At 38.7% G+C, this 24,768-nt stretch overlaps 1 protein-coding gene across 5 annotated transcripts in view; it reads right to left on the reverse strand.

Moving 5' to 3' along the window:
- LIN52 (lin-52 DREAM MuvB core complex component) overlaps positions 1 to 24,768 on the reverse strand; it is a 119,181-nt gene that overhangs the window by 66,816 nt on the left and 27,597 nt on the right. Inside the window, exon 6 of one of the 5 annotated variants that reach the window (XM_060095844.1) lies at positions 23,638 to 23,681. The exons of the other annotated variants lie outside the window; for them this stretch is intronic. Coding sequence (XP_059951827.1) covers positions 23,671 to 23,681 — 11 coding nt within the window. The 3' untranslated portion in view covers positions 23,638 to 23,670. Of the gene's footprint in view, positions 1 to 23,637; positions 23,682 to 24,768 lie in introns of those variants that run through there. 5 annotated transcript variants of the gene reach the window in all.

The following is a 24,768-nucleotide window of genomic DNA, read 5'->3' on the forward strand; positions in this document are numbered from 1 at the left end:
TAAACTTTAACTCTTATTCCAATAAAGTAAATCAGAAAAATACCAAAGATAAGAAATAATGTCTATTTCTTAAATAATAAGCTTAATAGATCCCTACTGCTGAAGACTAGAATAATGTGAGTTAATTGTTGGTCCCTCTATTCAACAAGCCTATAAAATTCTCTGTGAAGGAAAAAATGATTCTATCACTTGCTGCACTCTTCCACTTTCCCCAACTTACTTACATGAAACTAGCAGGTTTAAAAAACATCAACCCAAACACAAGATCTGTCTGGAAAGCAGAAACGGAGAATATAGAGTTTACCAACTAACTTCAACATAAATGAACGAACCAAGAGTGTCAACAAAGTTATACACAAGTCAATAGTCATCTTTGTAAATCTCTATAGGATGGAGCCCTAACCAAATTAGCTCTAATATGATTTTGAAATTCTGTGCCCTGTCAAGAAATGAAGGTTAACAGGCTTTTTTAGAGATATGGAGGATGCAATTGACATGGTTTCGATTTTGTTCCTATTTGACCCCTTGATGATTTGAGATCCATTTTACACTTCAGAGAACCCAAATGTCATTTTCAATTTATATATTAAGATTTTATTCTCTATGGAATAAAAATAATTCTAAGATGATACTAAGAGTTTCAACCCAGACATCACTACCATACAAAACTTAGGTCATATCTAGCTCATGGATCTCAATTCTATTCACTCAATAAGCATCAGACTTGGCTTCTAATCAGCTTTTGCTTACAATGATAAGTTCCTTTAGGGCCTCCCTGGTGGCGCAAGTGGTTGAGAGTCCGCCTGCCGATGCAGGGGATACGGGTTCGTGCCCCGGTCTGGGAGGATCCCATATGCCGCGGAGCGGCTGGGCCCGTGAGCCATGGCCGCTGAGCCTGCGCGTCCGGAGCCTGCGTGTCCGGAGCCTGTGCTCCGCAACGGGGGAGGCCACAACAGTGAGAGGCCCGCATACCGCAAAAAAAAAAAAAAAAAAAAAAAAAAGTTCCTTTAGTTCACAGTCAGATTGGTGTCCAGTATCAAATAAGAACTACTAAACAGAGGCAGAGTTTTATTTACAAGCTCCTAAGAGGCAAATCATATTTTATCAAATGAGTATTTGAATGAAGCCAAGAAACAAATCTACTATGTAACTCTACTATCGACAGTTACTACTCTAAGAGGCAATATTACCCCTGGATTAAGAATCAGAAGACTTGGATTCTAGGCCATTTTGCAAATAACTAGGTGTGTGACTGGGCAAATCACTGAAGTTCTTTGAACCTCAGTTACCACATCTGTTCAAATGGGAATAACAGCAGAATAGTAGAGAGAATTAAGTGAAAAAGTACATGTAAGAAACATAGCAGGCTCAAAAATGTTACTTGCCTTTCCCTCTTCATGAGACATGATTCAGATTCCTGGTTCTGTCACTAATGAGCTGTGTGGCTGTCCTTAGGTAAGTCACCTAATATCTTTAGGCCTCTGTTTCTGCCTCTGTAACATTAGAGCGTTGGGACTTGATGATCTCTTAGATTCCTTCCCAGCTCTAACATGCTATGATTACCAATTCTGTCACTAAATTTCTGGGTGACCAAGGTCTAAGTCACTTCATTTCTTTAGACCTCAGTTTCCTCACCTTTAAATATTGGAGGGTGAACTAACAGAAAAGTAGATAAGAACTATAAGGGGAAATTCATAAAAGGAGGAAAAACAAGTGGCCAGTAAACATAACTTTATTAGCAATCAAAGAAATACATATAAAAAATACTGAAACAATTTTTCATCTATAAAATGCACAAGTACTAAAAAGTTTCACAACATCTAGAGTTGGTTATAAGATGTAGGAATGCAAGTACTTTCATTTACTGTCCTTAGAAATATAATTTGGACTAGTCTTTCTGGAGGTCACTTTGGCAATATGTAAAAATTTTTAATGTGCCATTCACCTTGATCAGAGTAAAGGATGCTTATCACAGCATGATTTACTTTAGTGAAACACTAGAAACAACCTAAACATCCATTAAGAGAGAATTAATGAAATACATTATAAATAATCATATAATGGTATTCCACACAGTCATAAAACTGATGATTTTGCTATGCTTTCATGGGTATTGAAAGGTGTTCACAATGCACTAAGTCAAAAATGCAGGTTGTAGAAAAGGAATAGCATGATGCCATGTACGTAAAATATATATATATGTATATGCATATATGTGTATGTGCATGTATATGTGTATAATACCTCTTAGAAAGAAATGTTTGGAGGATTTGGAGGAGTGTTGACCAAAAAGTTAAAAGTGATTACTATTTTAGGATGCTGTGATTTGGGGTGATTTTTGCTTTCTTTATATTTTCTACAATGAATATGTATTGTTTTATAGTAGGAAAAAAATAAAGCTCATATTTAACTTTTAAAATACATATCACAAAAAAGATTCTATGACTCTTTAACAACTCTTTTCAGTTTGATAAGCAATATCTCTTGTTCTTATAGTCTTTGACATAAACCGTGTATATAGTTACATCATTTGCACTACAATCTGGCTGCTTTACTTAGACCTATGCTAAGCACTTCACTCACACCATTTCTAATGTTCTCTACAATGCTATATGACCATTCTTATTCTAAAGAAAACCCAGCAGAGCTTTTTCATTTTAGAAGCTGTTTTTCCCCACACTACATGTTATTTTGAAAAGAGTAAGACACTACAAACTGAGATCTTTAAGGCCAGAAAACTCTCTTTACTTAAAAAAAAAAAAGTCGGGCTTCCCTGGTGGCGCAGTGGTTGAGAGTCCGCCTGCCGATGCAGGGGACACGGGTTCGTGCCCCGGTCTGGGAAGATTCCACATGCCGCAGAGCGGCTGGGCCCGTGAGCCATGGCCACTGAGCCTGTGCTCCGGAGCCTGTGCTCCGCAAGGGGAGAGGCCACAACAGTGAGAGGCCCGCATACCGCAAACAAAAAAAAAAAAAAAAAAAAGTCATTGTGTAAATACAAACAAGTGTTATTCTTGGTTATCCTTTAAATCTCAGTTAGAAGCACTCCTAAGCTGACACTAGGAATATACTCAAGATTGCTGAAACCTAAGCAATACACCATTGTGGTATCTAACAAAGTACATTGGACAATGCGGGGTGAGATTTGGGCTGGTTATTTGTTGCAGGATGGCCTGCAAGGGCAAACAAGAAGCCAGAGTACCTAAGAATAAAAAACTTAACTCCTAAATCATGTTAAAATTTTTGGTTGCCATCCTGCATTAAAAGCATATTTAATTATTCTTCATTTCCTGACATATGTTCATATAACTTAAAGTGGAGAGATACAGAAAAGGAAAATCTGTGATCCAACATAGAGGCACTCTCTCACCTTCCCATCAACTCATAAACCTGCACTTTCATCTACTCTCTTTCCTCTTGTTACAATCCAGTAGCTCTCTTCAATCTAAGGCCAGTATACCTGTGCTCTAAACCCTAACCCTTCAAGCCCTCTCAGGAACCTTACTTACACTTTATCCCTTTTCACCACTCTTCCATCTTTGCCACCAGAATTTAAACAAACATAAGTCTACTGTCCTAAAGCAAACAAGAAACTTTGACTCCACTTCTCCCTCTTGCTATCACCCTTTCTCCCTCTCAATAGCCAAATTCCTATTTCCATGTCCTACCTTTCACTCATTCCTCACTCATCCATGCATTCAACTGTCTATACAATGGAGAATTCACATCCAAAGCCAAACCCCATGTCAAAAATCAAACTCATTAAAGACCTAAATGTAAGACATGACACCATAAAACTCTTAGAAAAGAACATAGGTGAAACATTCTTTGACATAAATTATAGCAATATTTTCTTAGATTACTCTCCCAGGGCAAAAGAAATAAAAGCAAAAATAAACAAATGAGACCTAATCAAACTTAAAAACTTTTGCATAGTAAAGGAAACTATCAAGAAAATGGAAAGACAACCTATGAAAGGGGAGAAAAGACAACCTATGAAAGGGGAGAAAATATAACAGCTATAAAAGGGGAAATCGACAGTAACACAATAATAGTGGGGGACTTTAACACCTCACTTACACCAATGGACAGATCATCCAAAATGAAAATAAATAAGGAAACAAAAGCTTTAATGACACAATAGACCAGATAGATTTAATTGATATTTATATGACATTCCATCCAAAAACAGAAGATTACCCTTTCTTCTCCAGTGTGCACAGAACATTCTCCAGGATAGACCACATCTTGGGTCACAAATCAAGCCTCAGTAAATTTAAGAAAACTGAAATCATATCAAGCATCTTTTCTGACCACAACGCTATGAGATTAGAAATCAATTACAGGGAAAAAAAACATAAAAAACACAAACACATGGAGGCTAAACAATACGTTAATAAATAACCAAGAGATCACTGAAGAAATCAAAGAGGAAATCAAAAAATACCTAAAGAAAAATGACAATGAAAACACGACAATCCAAAACCTATGGGATGCAGTGAAAGCAGCTCCAAGAGGGAAGTTTATAGTTAAACAAGCCTACCTCAAGAAACAAGAGAAATCTCTCCCAGCAGCCTCAGAAGCAGCAGATTAAAGCTCCACAATCAACTAGATGTACCCTGCATCTGTGGAATACATGAATAGACAACAAATCATCCCAAATTGAGGAGCCCGGAGTCAGTGCTGTGCCTCTGAGGTGGGAGAGCCAACTTCAGGACACTGGTCCACAAGAGACCTCCCAGCTCCACATAATATCAAACGGCGAAAATCTTCCAGAGATCTCCATCTCAACACCAGCACCCAGCTTCACTCAACGACCAGCAAGCTACAGTGCTGGACACCCTATGCCAAACAACTAGCAAGACAGGAACACAACGCCACCCATTAGCAGAGAGGCTGCCTAAAATCATAAAAAGTCCACAGACACCCCAAAATACACCACCAGACGTGGACCTGCCCACCAGAAAGACAAGATCCAGCCTCACCCACCAGAACACAGGCACTAGTCCCCTCCACCAGGAAGCCTACACAACCCACTAAACCAACCTTAGCCACTGGGGACAGACACCAAAAACAACGGGAACTACGAACCTGCAGCCTGCAAAAAGGAGACCCCAAACACAGTAACATAAGCAAAATGAGAAGACAGAAAAACACACAGCAGGAGAAGGAGCAAGATAAAAACCCACCAGACCTAACAAATGAAGAGGTAATAGGCAGTCTACCTGAAAAAGAATTCAGAATAATGATAGTAAAGATGATCCAAGATTCTATTTCCAAGATCCAAAATCTTGGAAATAGAATAGACAAAATGCAAGAAACAGTTAACAAGGACCTAGAAGAACTAAAGATGAATCAAGCATCGATTAAAAACACAATAAATGAAATGAAAAATACTCTAGATGGGATCAATAGCAGAATAACTGAGGCAGAAGAACGGATAAGTGAGGTGGAAGATAAAATAGTGGAAATAACTGCTGCAGAGCAAAATAAAGAAAAAAAAATGAAAAGAACAGAGGACAGTCTCAGAGACCTCTGGGACAACATTAAACGCACCAACATTCGAATTATAGGGGTTCCAGAAGAAGAAGAGAAAAAGAAAGGGACTGAGAAAATATTTGAAGAGATTATAGTTGAAAACTCCCCTAATATGGGAAAGGAAATAGTTAATCAAGTCCAGGAGGCACAGAGTCCCATACAGAATAAATCCAAGGAGAAATACACCAAGACACATACTAATCAAACTGTCAAAAATTAAACACAAAGAAATCATATTAAAAACAGCAAGGCAAAAACAACAAATAACACACAAGGGAATCCCCATCAGGATAACAGCTGATCTCTCAGCAGAAACTCTACAAGCCAGAAGGGAATGGCAGAACATAATTAAAGTGATGAAGGAGAAAAACCTGCAAACAAGATTACTCTACCCAGCAAGGATCTCATTCAGATTTGATGGAGAAATTAAAACGTTTACAGACAAGCAAAAGCTGAGAGAGTTCAGCACCACCAAACCAGCTTTACAACAAATGCTAAAGGAACTTCTCTAGGCAAGAAACACAACAGAAGGAAAAGACCTACAATAACGAACCCAAAACAGTTAAGGAAATGGGAATAGGAATATACATATCGATAATTACCTTAAATGTAAATGGACTAAATGCTCCCACCAAAAGACACAGATTGGCTGAATGGATACAAAAACAAGACCCATATATATGCTGTCTACAAGAGACCCACTTCAGACCTAGAGACACATACAGACTGAAAGTAAGGGGATGGAAAAAGATATTCCATGGAAATGGAAACCAAAAGAAAGCTGGAGTAGCAATTCTCATATCAGACAAAATAGACTTTAAAATAAAGACTACTAGAAGAGACAAAGAAGGACACTACATAATGATCAAGGGATCAATCCAAGAAGAAGATATAACAATTGTAAATATTTATGCACCCAACATAGGAGCACCTCAATACATAAGGCAAATACTAACAGCCATAAAAGGAGAAATCGACAGTAACACAATCATAGTAGGGGACTTTAACACCCCACTTTCACCAATGGACAGATCATCCAAAATGAAAATAAATAAGGAAACACAAGCTTTAAATGATACATTAAACAAGATGGACTTAATTGATATTTATAGGACATTCCATCCAAAAACAACAGAATACACATTTTTCTCAAGTGCTCATGGAACATTCTCCAGGATAGATCATATCTTGGGTCACAAAACAAGCCTTGGTAAATTTAAGAAAATTGAAATTGTATCAAGTATCTTTTCTGACCACAATGCTATGAGACTAGATATCAATTACAGGAAAAGAGCTGTAAAAAATACAAACACATGGAGGCTAAACAATACACTACTTAATAACGAAGTGATCACTGAAGAAATCAAAAAGGAAATTAAAAAAAAAACCTAGAAACAAATGACAATGGAGACATGACGACCCAAAACCTATGGGATGCAGCAAAAGCAGTTCTAAGGGGGAAGTTTATAGCAATACAATCCTACCTTAAGAAACGGGAAACATCTCGAATAAACAACCTAACCTTGCACCTAAAGCAATTAGAGAAAGAAGAACAAAAACATCCCAAAGTTAGCAGAAGGAAAGAAATCATAAAAATCAGATCAGAAATAAATGAAAAAGAAATGAAGGAAACGATAGCAAAGATCAATAAAACTAAAAGCTGGTTCTCTGAGAAGATAAAGAAAATTGATAAACCTTTAGCCAGACTCATCAAGAAAAAGAGGGAGAGCACTCAAATCAATAAAATTAGAAATGAAAAAGGAGAAGTTACAACGGACACTGCAGAAATACAAAGCATCCTGAGACTACTCCAAGCAACTCTATGCCAATAAAATGGACAACCTGGAAGAAATGCACAAATCCTTAGAAAGGTATAACATTCCAAGACTGAACCAGGAAGAAATAGAAAATATGAACAGACCAATCACAAGTAATAAAATTGAAACTGTGATTAAAAATCTTCCAACAGGCCTTCCCTGGTGGCGCAGTGGTTGAGAGTCCGCCTGCCAGTGCAGGGGACACGGGTTCGTGCCCCGGTCTGGGAGGATCCCACATGCCGCGGAGTGGCTTGGCCCATAAGCCATGGCCGTTGAGCCTGCGTGTCCGGAGCCTGTGCTCCGCAACGGGAGAGGCCACAACAGTGAGAGGCCCACATACCACAAAAAAAAAAAAAAAAAAATCTTCCAACAGGCCTTCCCTGGTGGCGCAGTGGTTGAGAGTCCGCCTGCCGATGCAGGGGACGCGGGTTCGTGCCCTGGTCCAGGAAGATCCCACATGCTGCAGAGCGGCTGGGCCCATGAGCCATGGCTGCTGAGCCTGCACATCCGGCACCTGTGCTCCGCAACGGGAGAGGACACAACAGTGAGAGGCCCGCGTACCACAAAAAAAAAAAAAAAAAAAAACTTCCAACAAACAAAAATGCAGGACCAGATGGCTTCACAGGTAAATTCTATCAAACATTTAGAGAAGAGCTAACACCCATCTTTCTCAAACTCTTCCAAAAAGTTGCAGAGGAAGGAATACTCCCAAACTCATTCTATGAGGCCACCATCACCCTGATACCAAAACCAGACAAAGACACTACAAAAAAAGAAAATTACAGACCTATATCACTGATGAATATAGATGCAAAAATCCTCAACAAAATACTAGCAAACAATCCAACAATGCATTAAAAGGATCATACACCATGATCAAGTGGGATTTATCCCAGGGATGCAAGGATTCTTCAATATACGCAAATCAGTCAGTGTGATACACTATATTAACAAATTGAAGAAAAACCATATGATCATCTCAATAGATGCAGAAAAACTTTTGAAACAATTCAACACCCATTTATGACAAAAACTCTCCAGAAAGTGGGCATAGAGGGAACCTACCTCAACATAATAAAGGCCATATACAACAAACCCACAGCAAACATCATTCTCAATGGTGAAAAACTGAAAGCATTTCCTCTAAGATCAGGAACAAGACAAGGATGTCCACTCTCACCACTATTATTCAACATAGTTTTGAAAGTCCTAGCCACGGCAATCAGAGAAGAAAAAGAAATAAAAGGAATACAAATTGGAAAAGAAGAAGTAAAACTGTCACTGTTTGCAGATGACATGATACTATACATAGAGACCCCTAAAGATGTCACCAGAAAACTACTAGAGCTAATCAATGAATTTGGTAAAGTAGCAGGATACAAAATTAATGCACAGAAATCTCTTGCATTCCTATACACTAATGATGAAAAATCTGAAAGAGAAATTAGGGAAACACTCCCATTTACCACTGCAACAAAAAGAATAAAATACCTAGGAATAAACCTACCTAGGGAGACAAAAGACCTGTATGCAGAAAACTATAAGCCACTGATGAAAGCAATTAAAGATGATAACAACAGATGGAGAGATATACCATGTTCTTAGGTCGGAAGAATCAATATTGTGAAAATGACTCTACTACCCAAAGCAATCTACAGATTCAATGCAATCCCTATCAAATTACCAATGGCATTTTTTACGCAACTAGAACAAAAAAATCTTAAAATTTGTATGGAGACACAAAATACCCCAAATAGCCAAAACAGTCTTGAGGAAAAGAAATGGAGCTGAAGGAATCAGACTCCCTGACTTCAGACTATACTACAAAGCTACAGTAATCAAGACAATATGGTACTGGCACGAAAACAGAAACATAGATCAATGGAACAAGATGGAAAGCCCAGAGATAAACCCTCGCACCTATGGTCAACTAATGTATGACAAAGGAGGCAAGGATATACAATGGAGAAAGACAGTCTCTTCAATAAGTGGTGCTGGGAAAACTGGACAGCTACATGTAAAAGAATGAAATTAGAACACTCCTTAACACCATACACAAAAATAAACTCAAAATGGATTAGAGACCTAAATGTAAGACTGGTCACTATAAAACTCTTAGAGGAAAACATAGGAAGAACACTCTGACATAAATCACAGCAAGATCTTTTTTGATCCACCTCTTACAGTAATGGAAATAAAAACAAAAATAAACAAATGGGACCTAATAGAACTTAAAAGCTTTTGCACAGCAAAGGAAACCATAAACAAGATGAAAAGACAACTCACAGAATGGGAGAAAATATTTGCAAACGAATCAACAGACAAAAGATTAATCTCCAAAATATATAAACAGCTCATGCAGCTCAATATTGAAAAACAAACAAGCCAATCCAAAAACGGGCAGAAGACCTAAACAGACATTTCTCCAAAGAAGATATACAGATGGCCAAAAAGCACATGAAAAGCTGCTCAACATCACTTATTATTAGAGACATGCAAATCAAAACTACACCTCACACCAGTTAGAATGGGCATCATCAGAAAATCTACAAACGACAAATGCTGGAGAGGATGTGGAGAAAAGGGAACCCTCTTGCACTGTGGGTGGGAACGTAAATCGATACAGCCACTATGGAGAACAGTATGGAGGTTCCTTAAAAAACTAAAAATAGAATTACCATATGATCCAGCAATCCCACTACTGGGCACATACCCTGAGAAAACCGTAATTCAAAAAGACACATGCACCCCAATGTTCATTGCAGCACTGTTTACAATAGCCAGGTCATGGAAGCAACCTAAGTGTCCATCGACAGATGAATGGATAAAGAAGATGTGGTACATATATACAATGGAATATTACTCAGCCATAAAAAGGAATGAAATTGGGTCATTTGTAGAGACATGGATGGATCTATAGACTGTCATACAGAGTGAAGTAGTCAGAAAGAGAAAAACGAATATCATATATTAATGCATATATGTGGAACCTAGAAAAATGGTACAGATGAACAGGTTTGCAGGGCAGAAATTGAGACACAGACGTAGAGAAGAAATGTATGGACACCAAGGGGGGAAAGCGGCGGTGGTGGGTGGAGGTGATGAATTGGGCGATTGGGATTGACATGTATACACTGATGTGTATAAAATGGATGACTAATAAGAACCTGCTGTATAAAAAAATGAATAAAATAAAACAAACAAACAAACAATAAGGGAAAAAAAAAAGAAAAGAGTCATGTACCACAATGTTCATTACAGCACTATTTACAATAGCCAGGACATGGAAGCAACCTAAGTGTCCATAGACAGATGAATGGATAAAGAAGATGTGGTACATATATACAGTAGAATATTACTCAGCCATAAAAAGAAACAAAATTGAGTTATTTGTAGTGAGGTGGATGGACCTAGAGTCTGTCATACAGATTGAAGTAAGTCAGAAAGAGAAAAACAAATACCATAGGCTAACACATATATATGGAATCTTAAAAAAAAAAAAAGGTTCTGATGAACCTAGGGGTAGGACAGGAATAAAGACGCAGACGTAGAGAATGGACTTGAGGAAATGGGGAGGGGAAAGGGTCATCTGGGATGACGCTGAGAGGGTAGCATTGACAAATATACACTACCAAATGTAAAATAGATAGGTAGTGGGAAGCAGCTGCATGGCACAGGGAGATCAGCTCGGTGCTTTGTGACCACCTAGAGGGGCGGGATAAGGAGGGTGGGAGGGAGACACAAGAGGGAGGGGATATGGGGATATACATAAGCATATAGCTGATTCACTTTGTTATACAGCAAAAACTGACACAACACTGTAAAGCAATCATACTCCAATAAAGATGTTAGGGCTTCCCTGGTGGCTCAGTGGTTGAGAGTCCGCCTGCCGATGCAGGGGACACGGGTTCGTGCCCCGGTCCGGGAAGATCCCACATGCTGCAGAGCGGCTGGGCCCGTGAGCCATGGCCGCTGAGCCTGCGCTCCGCAACGGGAGAGGCCACAACAGTGTGAGGCCCGAGTACCACAAAAGAAAAAAAAAACAGTTAAAAAAAAAAAAAGAATAGGGCCTCCCTGGTGGCGCAGTGGTTGAGAGTCCGCCTGCCGATGCAGGGGATACGGGTTCGTGCCCCGGTCTGGGAGGATCCCATATGCCGCGGAGCGGCTGGGCCCGTGAGCCATGGCCGCTGGGCCTGCGCATCCGGAGCCTGCGCTCCGCAACGGGAGGGGCCACAGCAGTGAGAGGCCCGCATACCGCTAAAAAAAAAAAAAAAAAAGAATAAGTAGAAACTGAAAGAAAAAAAAAAAAACTACAGTGAATTATCACCTCACACCAGTCAGAATCACTATCATCAAAAAGTCTACAGATAATAAATGCTGGAGAGGGTGTAGAGAAAAGGGAACCCTTGTACACTGTTGATCGGAATGTAAACTGGTGCAGCCACTATGGAAAACAGTATGGAGGTTCCTTAAAAAACTAAAAATAGAGCTACCATAGGATCCAGCAATCCCATTCCTGGGTATATATGCAGAAAAACAAAAACTAATTCGAAAAGATATATGCACCCTAATGTTCATAGCAGCACTATTTACAATAGTCAAGACACGGGAGCAACACCAGTGCCCATAATATATATATATATATATATGTCTATATATATATATATATATAAATTGGAATATTAATCCACCATAACGAATGAAATATTGTTATTTGCAGCGAACATAGATGGACCTAGAGAATATTATGCCTAGTGAAATAAGTCAGACAGAGAAAGGCAAATACTGTATGACATCACTTATAAGTGGAATCTAAAAAATAATGCAAATGAATCTATATACAAAACAGAAACAGACTCACAGACATAGAAACAAACTTATGCTTACCAAAGGGGAGTGGGGAAGGGGGAAATTTAGGAGTATGGGATTAACAGATACAAACTACTATACATGAAATAGATAAGCAACAAGGATTTACTGTATAGCACACAAAATTAGACCAGTATCCTATAATAACCTATAATGAAATAAAATCTGCAAAAAAACTCAAAAAACAAACCCTGAATCCTATGCTGTATACCTGAAACACAATATTGTAAATCAACTATACTTCAATTAAAAAAAAAAAACAACTTGTCTCCCCTTACAAATGTGTTCCTCCACTACTGTTCTTTCTAAGAAAGCTTTAGTGACAGACTGCAGACTTTTTGTTTCTTTCTCAGAAAAGCCTTTCTTCTCTGGTCACCGCCTATAGATCAGAAAAGGTCTCACAGATATCTGCTGTTTTTTTGGGGTTTTTTTGCTGTACACGGGCCTCTCACTGTTTTGGCCTCTCCCGTTGCGGAGCACAGGATCCGGACGCGCAGGCTCAGCAGCCATGGCTCACAGGCCCAGCCGCTCTGCGGCAGGTGGGATCTTCCCGGACCGGGGCACGAACCCGCGTCCCCTGCATCGGCAGGCGGACTCTCAACCACTGTGCCACCAGGGAAGCCCCCAGATATCTGCTGTTACGGAATCTTATACTTCTTCTTCACAGCACTCATCACAACCCTCACTACAGATTATTTTTGTAACTGTTTGATGTGTGTCTTCCACATGATTGCCTTGCTTACCAATGCATCCCTCAACTTTTAGCACAGTGATTGGCTCATTTTAGTTAATTTAAATGTTTGTTGAATTGAATAAATCCTTGAGGGGAGAGGGAAAAAAATTAAATCAATCGATTGATTGATGGATCGATCCTTAGTGAGGTATAATTCATATATGATGAACTGTACATATTTGAAGTGTCCAGCCTGGTAAGTTTTAACAAATGTTTTCACCACTACTGAGGCAAACCCTTCTGACTCATGAGAATTTTCCAGTCTGGCTGGTGGGAATAAACCCTGTGGTGCCAGCCACTGTTCCCTGTAATCCTTTCAGATGGTTCTCTCTTGAGCCTCAAGTAGTTTCCTCACAAGATTGCACTGATTAGTACTCAGCTGATTACTTTAGGAGGACCCTCTGCAGATCTCCAGGGTTCTCTCTGTGCAGCCCTCTCCCCTCCGGTACTCTGTCCTGACCTCTAGCTGTCTTGGTCTCTCCAGATGCTTAGCTCTGTTTCTTCAACTCAGGGAGCCTGCTGGTCTCTGCCTGGGTTTCCCCTCCCTGCACTGCAGCCTGGAAACTCTCTCGAAGCAGTAAGCTGAGACAATCACAGCACTCATCTCATCTACTTCCTAATTCTCAGGGATCACTATCTTTTGTTGCCTGATGTCGTTTCCTAAAAACCACTGTTCGTATATTTTGTAATTAACAAAAACTCTTTCAGGTGGGAAGGTGAATCTAGTCCCTGATATTCCATCTGAGCCAAAAGCAAAAGTCCTTCCATTGTTGTCTGCATGCCTCTGACTTACATGCCCAGGTGAGAAATCTTAGAGTCATCCTTTTTTTTAAAAAAAAAAAATTATTTATTTATTTGCCTGCATTGGGTCTTCGTTGCTGTGCACGGGCTTCCCATTGTGGTGGCTTCTCTTGCTGTGGAGCGTGGGCTCTAGGTGTGCGCGCTTCAGTAGTTGCAGCACGCGGGCTCAGCAGTTGTTGTGCACAGGCTTAGTTGCTCCATGGCATGTGGGATCTTCCCGGACCAGGGATCGAACCCATGTCCCCTTCATTGGCAGGTGGATTCTTAACCACTGTGCCACCAGGGAAGCCCCTGGAGTCATCCTTGACACCTCCCTCCCCCTTCTCTCATCTTCCACAGCCAATCAATCAAGACTTATTCTTTGTCTTAAATCACTCTCAAATTCAAGGACTTCTCTCCGTGTCCACTATCTGTACCCTAGTTCTAGGCACCACAGTCTTGGCTATTGCAATGACCTCCTACTTAGTCTGTAGTTCTTCTCATGCCCCCCTCCAAACCATTCTCTACATGGCCAAAACCTGAATATTGCTTGCTAATGCCCTTAACTGACTTGCTAGTGCTCTTAGAATAATGTCCAACATCCTTAACACAACTGAGAAGTCTTACATGATCCAGCAGTCGATTTCAGCAGTCACTGTCTGAGTTCCAGTCACATTTGCCTTCTTTCAGTTCTTCAAAGGCACCATGCTCCTTCTCACTACCAGATTTCGATACTTCCTCTAGAAAGCTTATCTCCCTTCCCTTCACTCAGTTAATTTCTACTCATTCTTCATACCTAAATATCTTTTTTTCTCAGGAGAACTATTCCTGCCCCATGTTGTACTTAGAAAAACTTAGTGGCAAATAATTATTTGTGTAATGCCTTATCTACTAGAATGTTAGCTCTATGATAGCAGGAACCACCTCTGTCTTATGTACTGTCAAGTCCTTGGTGCCTAGCACAGTACCGTGAATATACACAACAAATATTTGCTGTATGAAAGTCAGATAATAGAAAATATATATATTGGTCTCTGCCCCTGGTTCCTGGCACAAAGCTCCTAAAACGCTTACAATTTCCTAAGAGTGTTAGAAACATCTTTTATTTTAATATTTGGTCTTTGACTCGATTCCTGACACAAAGTTCCTAAACCCCTCGGAACCTCCTGGGTGACGGCAGTATCTTTCGTTCTAATGAGGTGACTCTTGGTGTACTCCAGGATGGGGGCTGGTCAGCAGACAGACCAAGCCATGATTAGAAGCTTGGCATTCTCAATCCTGACCTCCATTCTCCAGAGAGGAGAGAGGCTGGAAATGGAGTTAATAATGTCTCATGACTACATGATTGAAGCCTCCATAAGAAAGCTTCCTAGTTGGTGAACATGTAGAGCTGCTGGGAGAGTGACACGTCTGGAGAGGGCACGAAAGCTTCATGCCCCACCCCACATACCTGGATGTTCATTGTATCCTTTATCATATCCTTTTATAATAAACTGGTAAACAGTAAGTAAGCTGTTTTCCTGAGTTCTGGGAGCTGCTCTAGCAAATTAATCAAACCTGAGGAGGGGATTGTGGGAACATCCGATTTACAACCAAAGCACAGGTGACAACCTGGACTTATAGTTGGCATCTGATGGGGGGGGCAGAGGGAAGTCCTGAGGGACCCAGCCCTCAATCTGTGGAATCTGATACGATCTCCAGGTAGATAGTGTCAGAATAGAGTTAAACTGTAGAACACCTAGCTGATGTCACAGAATTGCTTAGTGTGAGGAACAAAAAACTCCCACACATCCAGTGTCGTGTTGTGAGTGTGCTAGAGATGTGAGAGTAAAGGAGACACATGGGAGGAGTAACAGGGGGTCTTTCCTATACAAGAATTAAATACTATGTCTTAAAATATAGAATTCTAATGCTGTAAGGATCTGAGAGGTCTTTACTCCAACAACTTCATTTTTCAACTGAGGAAGCTGATGCCCAACATCACACAGCTAAATTCCTGATAAAGGTGCACTAGGCAATAGTAAAATCTAAAATTTGTCAATAGCTTGCTAGGTGTCACATACCATACTATGCATTTTTGTTTATTGAGGTGAATTCAAATTTTTAAAAGGGATTTTAAAGTGTACAATTCAATGGCATTTAGTATATTCACAATATTGTGCAACCACCACCTATATCAAGTTACAAAACATTTTCATCACTCCCCCCCCTTGCAAAATAATCCTATACCCATTAAGCAGTCACTCCCCATTTCCCACTCTCTCTTGTCCCTGGCAACCACCAATCTGCTTTCTGTCTCTACGAATTTACATACCCATGATGTTTCACACAAATGGAATAATATGTGATCTTCTGTGTCTGGCTTCCGTTATTTAGTATAATGTTTTTGAGATTCACCCACATTGTAGCATGTATCAGTACTACATTTTTATGGCTAAATAATATTCTATTGTATGTATATACCATATTTTGTTTATCCATTCATCTGTTAATGGACGTTTGAGTTTGTTTCCATCTTTTGGCTATCATGAATAGTACTGAATGAACATTTGTGTACAAGTATCTGTTTGAGTACTTGTCTTCAATTCTTTTGGGTATATACCTAGTAGTGGAATTGCTGGGTCATATGGTAATTCTGTGTTTAACCTTTCAAGGAACTGCCAAACTTTCACAGTGGCCACACCATTTTACATTCCCACCAGCTATATATGAGAGTTCCAATTTCACCATATCCTTGCAAATACTTGTTATTTTCTGTTATTATTATTATTATCATTACTATTACCATCTTAGTCGGTGTGAAGTGGTATCCCATTGTGCTTCTGATTTACATTTCCCTTATGATTAATGAAAGATGTTTAGCATCTTTTTATGTGCTTATCGGCCATTTGTATTTCTTCTTTGAAGAAATGTCCACTCAAGTCCTTTGCCCATTTTAAAATTGGGTTGTCTGTCTTTTTGTTGTTGAGTTATAAGAGTTCTTTATATATTCTAGGTACTAGACTCTTATCAGATATAGGATTTGCGAAAGTATTCTTTCAATACTGTATTATATATTTAAAAGTTGCTAAGAGAGCAGATCTTTAAAGTTCTCACCACTAGAAAAAATTTGTAACAATGTGTGATGACAGACTTACTGTGGTGATCATTATATTGTAACATGAAACTGTTATATGTCAATTATATCTCAATTTTTTTAAAGTTTTCTCTTTTTTTTTGTTGTTGAGTTATAAGAGTTCTTATATATATTCTAGGTACTAGACTCTTATCAGATATAGGATTTGCGAAAGTATTCTTTCAATACTGTATTATATATTTGAAAGTTGCTAAGAGAGCAGATCTTTAAAGTTCTCACCACTAGAAAAAATTTGTAACAATGTGTGATGACAGACTTACTGTGGTGATCATTATATTGTAACATGAAACTGTTATATGTCAATTATATCTCAATTTTTTTTAAGTTTTCTCCAATTCAATGGTTGCCTTTTCACTTTCTTGATAATGTTCTTTGATGAACAAAAGTTTTAAACTTTAATGAAATCCAATTTATCTATTTTTTCTTCTGTTGCTTGTGTTTTTGGTGTCATATGTAAGAATTCATGGCTACATCCAAGGTCATGAAGATTCATACTAGGCATTTTATAATCATTGTCCAATTTAATCCTCTCAAGAACCCAGTAAGTATTATTATTACCTTCATCTTACAGACAAGGAAAATGAGGCTCAGAGAGAGGTAACTTGTCAAGTTAGTACGTAGAAGAATAGGTCTGTTTCCAATGACCAGAATCTTATAATTTCCGAGTCAGTTTTTCTCTGCACACTCACAACATGGCAGCTTGTTTCCCCAAAAAGGGCATGATGGGGGACAAAACAGAAGTCACGGTCTTTTTGTAACTGAATCTCAGAAGTAGCATTCCATTACTTTTGCTGTCACTGATCCAGCCCACACTCAAGAGGAGAAGATCACACAAAGGCATAAATAGAGGCTGCCTACCACACCAGCGTTCTGTTTTTTTTCCGAAAGGTCAAGTCTTTTATGTATTTATTTATTTTTGGCTGTGTTGGGTCTTCGTTGCTGCACGCGGGCTTTCTCTAGTTACGGCAAGCGGGGGCTACTCTTCATTGCAGTGCGCGGGCTTCTCATTGTGGTGGCTTCTCTTGCTGTGGAGCACGGGCTCTAGGTGCGCGGGCTTCAGTAGTTGTGGCATGTGGGCTCAGTAGTTGTGGCGCATGGGTTTAGTTGCTCTGCAGCGTGTGGGATCTTCCCGGACCAGGGCTCGAACCCATGTCCCCTGAATTGGCAGGCAGACTCTTAACCACTGTGCCACCAGGGAAGTCCCCAGGGTTCTGTTTTAATGTTACACATCTTCCCTGGCTGATCTCCTTCCCACCTGTGGCTTAAACTAGAACCTACAAACTGATGATGTCCAAAACTCTACTTCCTGTGCTCTAGATTCATACATTCAACTATCTCCTGGGTATATCCACCTAGATAGCCTACACTTACACTTACAACTGAATTCCCCAATCTTTCTTCTCAAAGGTGCTCTTCTTTCTATATTTACTCAAGCCAGAAACTTGAGTCACTCTTGATTCCTCATTCTTACTGCCCAGAACTCCCTGATCCCAGTATACCCAATCAGTCACTAAGCCTTTCCATTCTACCACTCAGACTTCTAGAACCCATCCCTATTCTCCATTTTCACTGAGAAGTTAAAAGAAATCTAACTTGTCTCCCTGATACCACTTTTCTGTATTACCAATCCATCTTCTACCATGTTGACAAAGTGAGCCTTTCAAGAAAGTAAATGATTACATGCCTACTATGCTTAAAACTTCTCATATGCTGCCCATAATGATAACAACAGTTAATTTTTTTTTTTTTTGCGGTACGCGGGCCTCTCACTGTTGTGGTCTCTCCCATTGCGGAGAACAGGCTCCGGACACACAGGCTCAGCGGCCATGGCTCATGGGCCTAGCCACTCCGCGGCATGTGGGATCTTCCCGGACCGGGGCACGAACCCGTGTCCCCTGCATCGGCAGGCGGACTCCCAACCACTGCGCCACCAGGGAAGCCCAACAGTTAATATTTTTAAGCACCTATAGAGTGCCAACATTATGCTAAGGTTTTATAAATAATATTGTGTTAAATCATCAAAACAATACTCTAAGGTAACATCTCAAAGTGAATGGTCAGGAAACCTCTGGGGACCCTGGGGGTCACTAAGCCCCTTTCAGAGGGTCCCTGAGTTCAAAACTATACATATGATACTAAGATGCCTTTTTCACATATTCTCTCACAAGTGAACAGTGAAGTTTTCTAGAGACTACCTAACAAAAGATAATCATAACATATTGAAAGAAGCAGCAGATATGAAAATCCAACTTTTTATCAATCCAAACATTACAGACACTTGAAAAATGTAAAAACTGCCACTCTTCTCAATATTTTTTGTTTGGAAAATAGTTATTCTTCATAAAAATATTTATGCTAACATGTAATAGTTTTATTCTTATTTTTAAATTAATTAGGGACTTCCCCAGGGGTGCAGTGGTTAAGAACCCGCCTGCCAATGCAGGGGACATGGGTTCAATCCCTGGTCTGGGAAGATCCCATATGCTGCGGAGCAACTAGGCCCGTGCACCACAGCTTCTGAGCCTGAGCTCTAGAGCCCACGAGCCACAACTACCGTGCCCATGCGCCACAACTATTGAAGCTCACACACCCTAGAGGCCACACACCACAACTACTGAGCCCACGTGCACCATAACTACTGAAGCCCACACACTCTAGGGCCCCTGTTCTGCAACTACTGAGCCCGCGTGCTACAACTACTGAAGGCTGCAAGCCTAGAGCCTGTGCTCCACAACAAGAGAAGCCACCACAATGAGAAGCCCGCACACCACAACGATGAGTAGCACCCGCTCGCCACAATTACAGAAAGCCCGCGTGCAGCAATAAAGACCCAATGCAGCCAAAAATAAATAAAAAATTAAAAAGTAAATTAATAAATATTTAAAATTTTTGTTTAATTTCTGAAACAGTAAATATACATATAACCCACATAAACAAGAACTCTTTGGGGTCACCATTAATTTTTAAGAGTGTAAAGAAGTCCTGACACCAAAAAGTTTGATAATTACTATTCTAAGGTTTTCATCTCCATTTCACAAATGAAGAAACAAGGGCTTAGAAAATTAAGTTACTTGCCTAAGTGGTAGATTGAGATTCATAATAAAGCTGTATGACTCCAGAACCCAAGCTCTTAATCACTATTTTGTCCTTTCCTATTAGCTATTTATCACCTGGCTCCTACTTACTTATCTTCAGGTAATTGTTCTTCCCCTTAGGTTATATTCAGGTCAATGCTTCTCTCCACTAGCCTTAGTTTCCTCAGACAGAGGTGTTTCTTAGGCTATAGTTTGAAAATGCAATTCCTATAAGTTAGTATACTATAATAAGATAGTATACTCTTCCAAAGCTTTCTTTAAACTGGACAGACTTAAGCTTTGCAACCTACCAATTATAGATAAGATATAATTCCTTGGTTCTCGCCTCTTTAAGAGGTTCTCTTCTCTGGCGGTCCAGTGGTTAGAACTCAGTGCTTTCACTGCCCAGGCTTGGGTTTAATCCCTGGTTGGGGAACTAAGATCCCGCAAGCTGGCAAGCTGGGCAATGAGCCAAAAAAAGAGTTTCTTCTTAAAAACAATCTCCCAAAATGTCCAACAATTATACTAATCTTTCAGTGGACATGTTTTGGATCCATGAAATAGGGACTTAAAGTCATTGCTCACATGTTTTACATTAGTTACAATATACTCATTTATACAAAGGGTCTATGAACTTTAAAAGAAAAACTATGCTGAACAGTAAGCCACTAAAGACTGTGTACAGTGCTAAAGCTGATTCCCTAAACCTTTACAACAAAGATGCCCAAACAAGCTCTTTTTCCTTTTCTTTCTAGTTGACTGGGGAATTGGACACAGGTTCACTTTCACAAGATGTATCTCCAATCCCCATGAAGTTGTGGCCTTTTTTTTTTTTAATGTTTAAAACCTATCTAGCAGGCTCAACTGTTTCTAAAATTAATCCACTGCACAGGGTGGATTTCCCACTCCAGGTCAAACTGTTAGGTCTATAAGCACAGCACTTATCTAAGTCATTAATAATCCAACTGAAATCAATGGTTCCAGTGTAATTCCCTGTGGTTTCCCCATCCCACCCAAACAACTTTTCTCTGTTCTAACAATTCTGCATTACTTAGATCTGCTGTTTCCATTTTATATTAACAATTCACTCTATATTTCTTATACCATTAGCCATAATGGTTTCCAAATACATACAAAAAGATCTGCCTTCTGTTTTTACAATCAAGTGAAGCAAGTTTTAATTACTAATGTGAAACTAAAATCTTCCTCATTCTTTCTTTTCCTATGCTAAAATCATTATATCCATCAACTGTGTTGTTAGTTCATTATGCAAGTTCTTTTCTCATGTAGTGCCCAAGTCAGTCAACAGAGAAGACAGTTAAGATGCTTTGGTTTTTCAAGGAAAGTGGTTTTCCAAGGATTTGCAAATGACAAATGGTAACACATATAAAAATGCATCACTCAACAAGATTGTCAGGAAACTTACACATCAAATCAGGAAACCAGTGAGTTGAGGAAAACACACCTTCACTTTCTCTATTTGAATTTTTTCATTCAATAGCAATAATGATGTTCTGATATTCCCAAGGGGGGAGAAGAAGTGTGAGAAGAAAAGAACTAGCCAGCCCAAGTTACACTAGTAATTTACTATTTATTTCTAAAATACTACAGCTTTGACATTATCACAACCTAAATTAAAATGACAGGGGTGACATTAACAAAAAAGGAAAATACTGCCAAACTAAAATTCAAAATTTCTGCTTAAATTAGAGAAATCTGAATATGGATTGCATATTGGATAATCATATTGTATTATGTTAAATTTCTTCAGTGTGTTAACTCTATTGTAGATATGTAGGAGAATGTCCTTGTCCTTAAGAAATAATGCTGAAGTATTTATGAAGTATCATGGTGTCTGCAGCTAGTTCTCAAATAGCTCAAGAATAAAACAATAAAATTTAAAATTAAATATATATAGATAAAGCCAATGTGACAAATGTTAGCAACTGATAAACAGGTAGAGGGTATACAAGTATTTATTGTACTATTCTTGAAACTTTTAAAAGAGATTTAAAACTTGACAAAACATAAATTTAAGAGAAAAAACAACCTTTGGTTCATTAAAATACACCATTAAGAAAGTGAAAAGGTAAGCCACAGAGTGGGGTAAGATATTTGCAGTTTACGTAACTGACAAAGGATGCATATCAGAGATATATAAAGAACACTTGCAAATCTATTTTTAAATTGACAATCCAGTTTTTAAAGAAGGGCAAGAGATACCAATATGCACTTCACAAAAGAGGTTATCCAAATGTCCAGTAAACATATGAAAAAGCAATCTCAGTCACTAGGGAAATGAAAATTAAAACTACATCAATATACCATTCTATCTATTTTAATAGCTAGATATTAATAGACTGAGAATGTATCTGTTGGTGACAACATAGAACAACTGAAATTGCCCGTGGGCTTGTAAATTGGTATAACCACTTTGGAAAACTGTTTGGAACTATCTACTAAAGCTAGATAGTTATACACACACACACGGCCACAATCTAGCAATTCTGCTCCTAGTTATGTACACAACAAAAATGCGTGTACCAAAAAAAGACATATACCAAGAATGCTCATAGTATTTACTTGTAATAGGCAAAAGCTGGAAACAGTCCAAATGTCCATTATTAGTAGAATGAAAAAATTAATCACATTGTATTCTTACAATGATACACCACACAGCAATGAAAATAAGCAAATGACTGTTAAAGACAATGACATGGATGAATGTCATAATCAAAATGTTGAGCAAAAGAAGCCAGAAACAAAGAGTATACAGGTTGTGATGCCATTTATATAAAGCTCAAAAACAAGCAAAACTCTTTTATGATATTATAAGTCACAATAGTGCTTGCCTTTGGGCAAAGGGCAGGTAGTGACTGAGAGGGGTATGAAGGAGGTATTATATATAGGAAAGGTTCTATTTCTTGATCTGTTCTGGGTGTGGTTATATGGGAGTGTTTTTATGAAAATTCATTGAGCTGTACCTTATAATTTGTGTACTTTTCTCTATGTATACTGTAATTCCATTTTGAAAACTTTATTAAAGAACAAAAAAATGATGGAACAGTGGAATATTTTTATATCCTGAATCTGAAGTCTTATTTTAGTTCTTTTCTCTTTGTATTCTGTATCCAAAACTTCAACCTGTCAAATTCAACTATTCTCTCAAAGGATTCTTCACTATTACCCAACCAATTTTAAATGTATTCTCCTATACTAGAGTCAATCAAATGTAACAGTTCTTCCTTTAAAAATATCATTCTTTTTTTACATTATATTTCTCAAATCTTTTTCAGTTACACCAAACATTGGCAGCTTTTGCCAAGCTTTTAATTTAGACTTAATGGTTAGAGATACTTCCCTTCTAGATACAAAAAGTCAATATTTTTCTAGATTTCCTACAGCAAAGTGCTCTGTCATCACCTATAAATTCTCATGCAATATCACTACCCTCCCAGATCATATTTCTGACACAAAACAGTGTTACGAACTAAGAAAAAAAAGAAAAGAAACTGATATTACATTTAAAACAAAAAAATTTTGTTGAAATCTCTAGATGTCAAAAACTAAATGAATAGATAAACAAACCAACAAAAATCAGAAAATGTCAGTTTACTTCCCCTGCTCCCCAGGAGCAGAAACAGTCATTCTTACACCCAAAGCCTGGAAAGAAACTCAACTCGTATGCATACCTACTGCAATTATTCCATTCTCCTCTCCTCTTCATCATAACAAAGCTATATATTCCAAGCCAAAAGGAAAAAAAATCATTAGGCCCATTTTACTTCTTGACCAAACAGCTGCAATTCCATTTAAGACTAACATACATTCTAAATGGTTCTTTGCGCCTACTGAGTAGTTAATACTAGAGTTCAGTTCTCCAGCTACAGGGAAGAATGGCTGAAAACATAAAGCTGGACAAAATCTTGGCCAATGTTTGTTTATGAAAAGATGCCTCTTTCGCCAACTAAATCATCTTTTGCCCCTGACTTAACAGTTTACCATTCCTTTTGTTCCCAAACTTCTGGAAGGACATGCTAAGGATGGGAAATGAAGTATCATTAACTTTCACTTTGCTATTCATCACTTGCTTAAAATGATCAATTGTTGTTAATGGATCTAGTCATTTTTATTTAGAAACAGTCCATAAAAGAGTTTAAAATTTTAACTGTGCAGGATATTAGAAGATAGATCTTCGGGCCTCCCTGGTGGCGCAGTGGTTAAGAGTCCGCCTGCCGATGCAGGGGATACGGGTTCGTGCCCCGGTCTGGGAGGATCCCATATGCCGCGGAGTGGCTGGGCCCGTGAGCCATGGCCGCTGGGCCTGCGCATCTGGAGCCTGTGCTCCGCAACGGGAGAGGCCACAACAGTGAGAGGCCCGCATACAGCAAAAAAAGAAAAAAAAAAAAAAAAAAAGATAGATCTTTCAAGTAACTATCATTTTGTTTCTAGAATGGGACATAATTTTTCTTTATTTTTTTAGATAGCTTTCCCCTATTCAGAATAGAATGTAACCATTGTTGATGATTTAGGAATTACAGAAATTTTTTTTTAAAAAATCACTCAAGATAGCCATTAAAACATACTGGTATTTTTCCTTCAGTCAATTGTCTACGCCCATGCTCTCAAAAAAAAAAAAAAAACAAAAGAGAAAAAAGAAAAGGAAGGAAAAAAAACTGCTGACTTGTGTTCTGCAGTTTTTCATTTGCATTTTCACTTGCAATTATCCTTACATATAATGAGCATTCTTCGTTCTTAAATGTTCTTTATTGCTTTAACAAGATTTTTAATGGCTATACTGTCTTCTACTGTATAAATAAACTA

The sequence above is a fragment of the Mesoplodon densirostris genome, chromosome 4, assembly GCF_025265405.1.
Source record: "Mesoplodon densirostris isolate mMesDen1 chromosome 4, mMesDen1 primary haplotype, whole genome shotgun sequence".
NCBI classification, from domain to species: domain Eukaryota; kingdom Metazoa; phylum Chordata; class Mammalia; order Artiodactyla; family Ziphiidae; genus Mesoplodon; species Mesoplodon densirostris.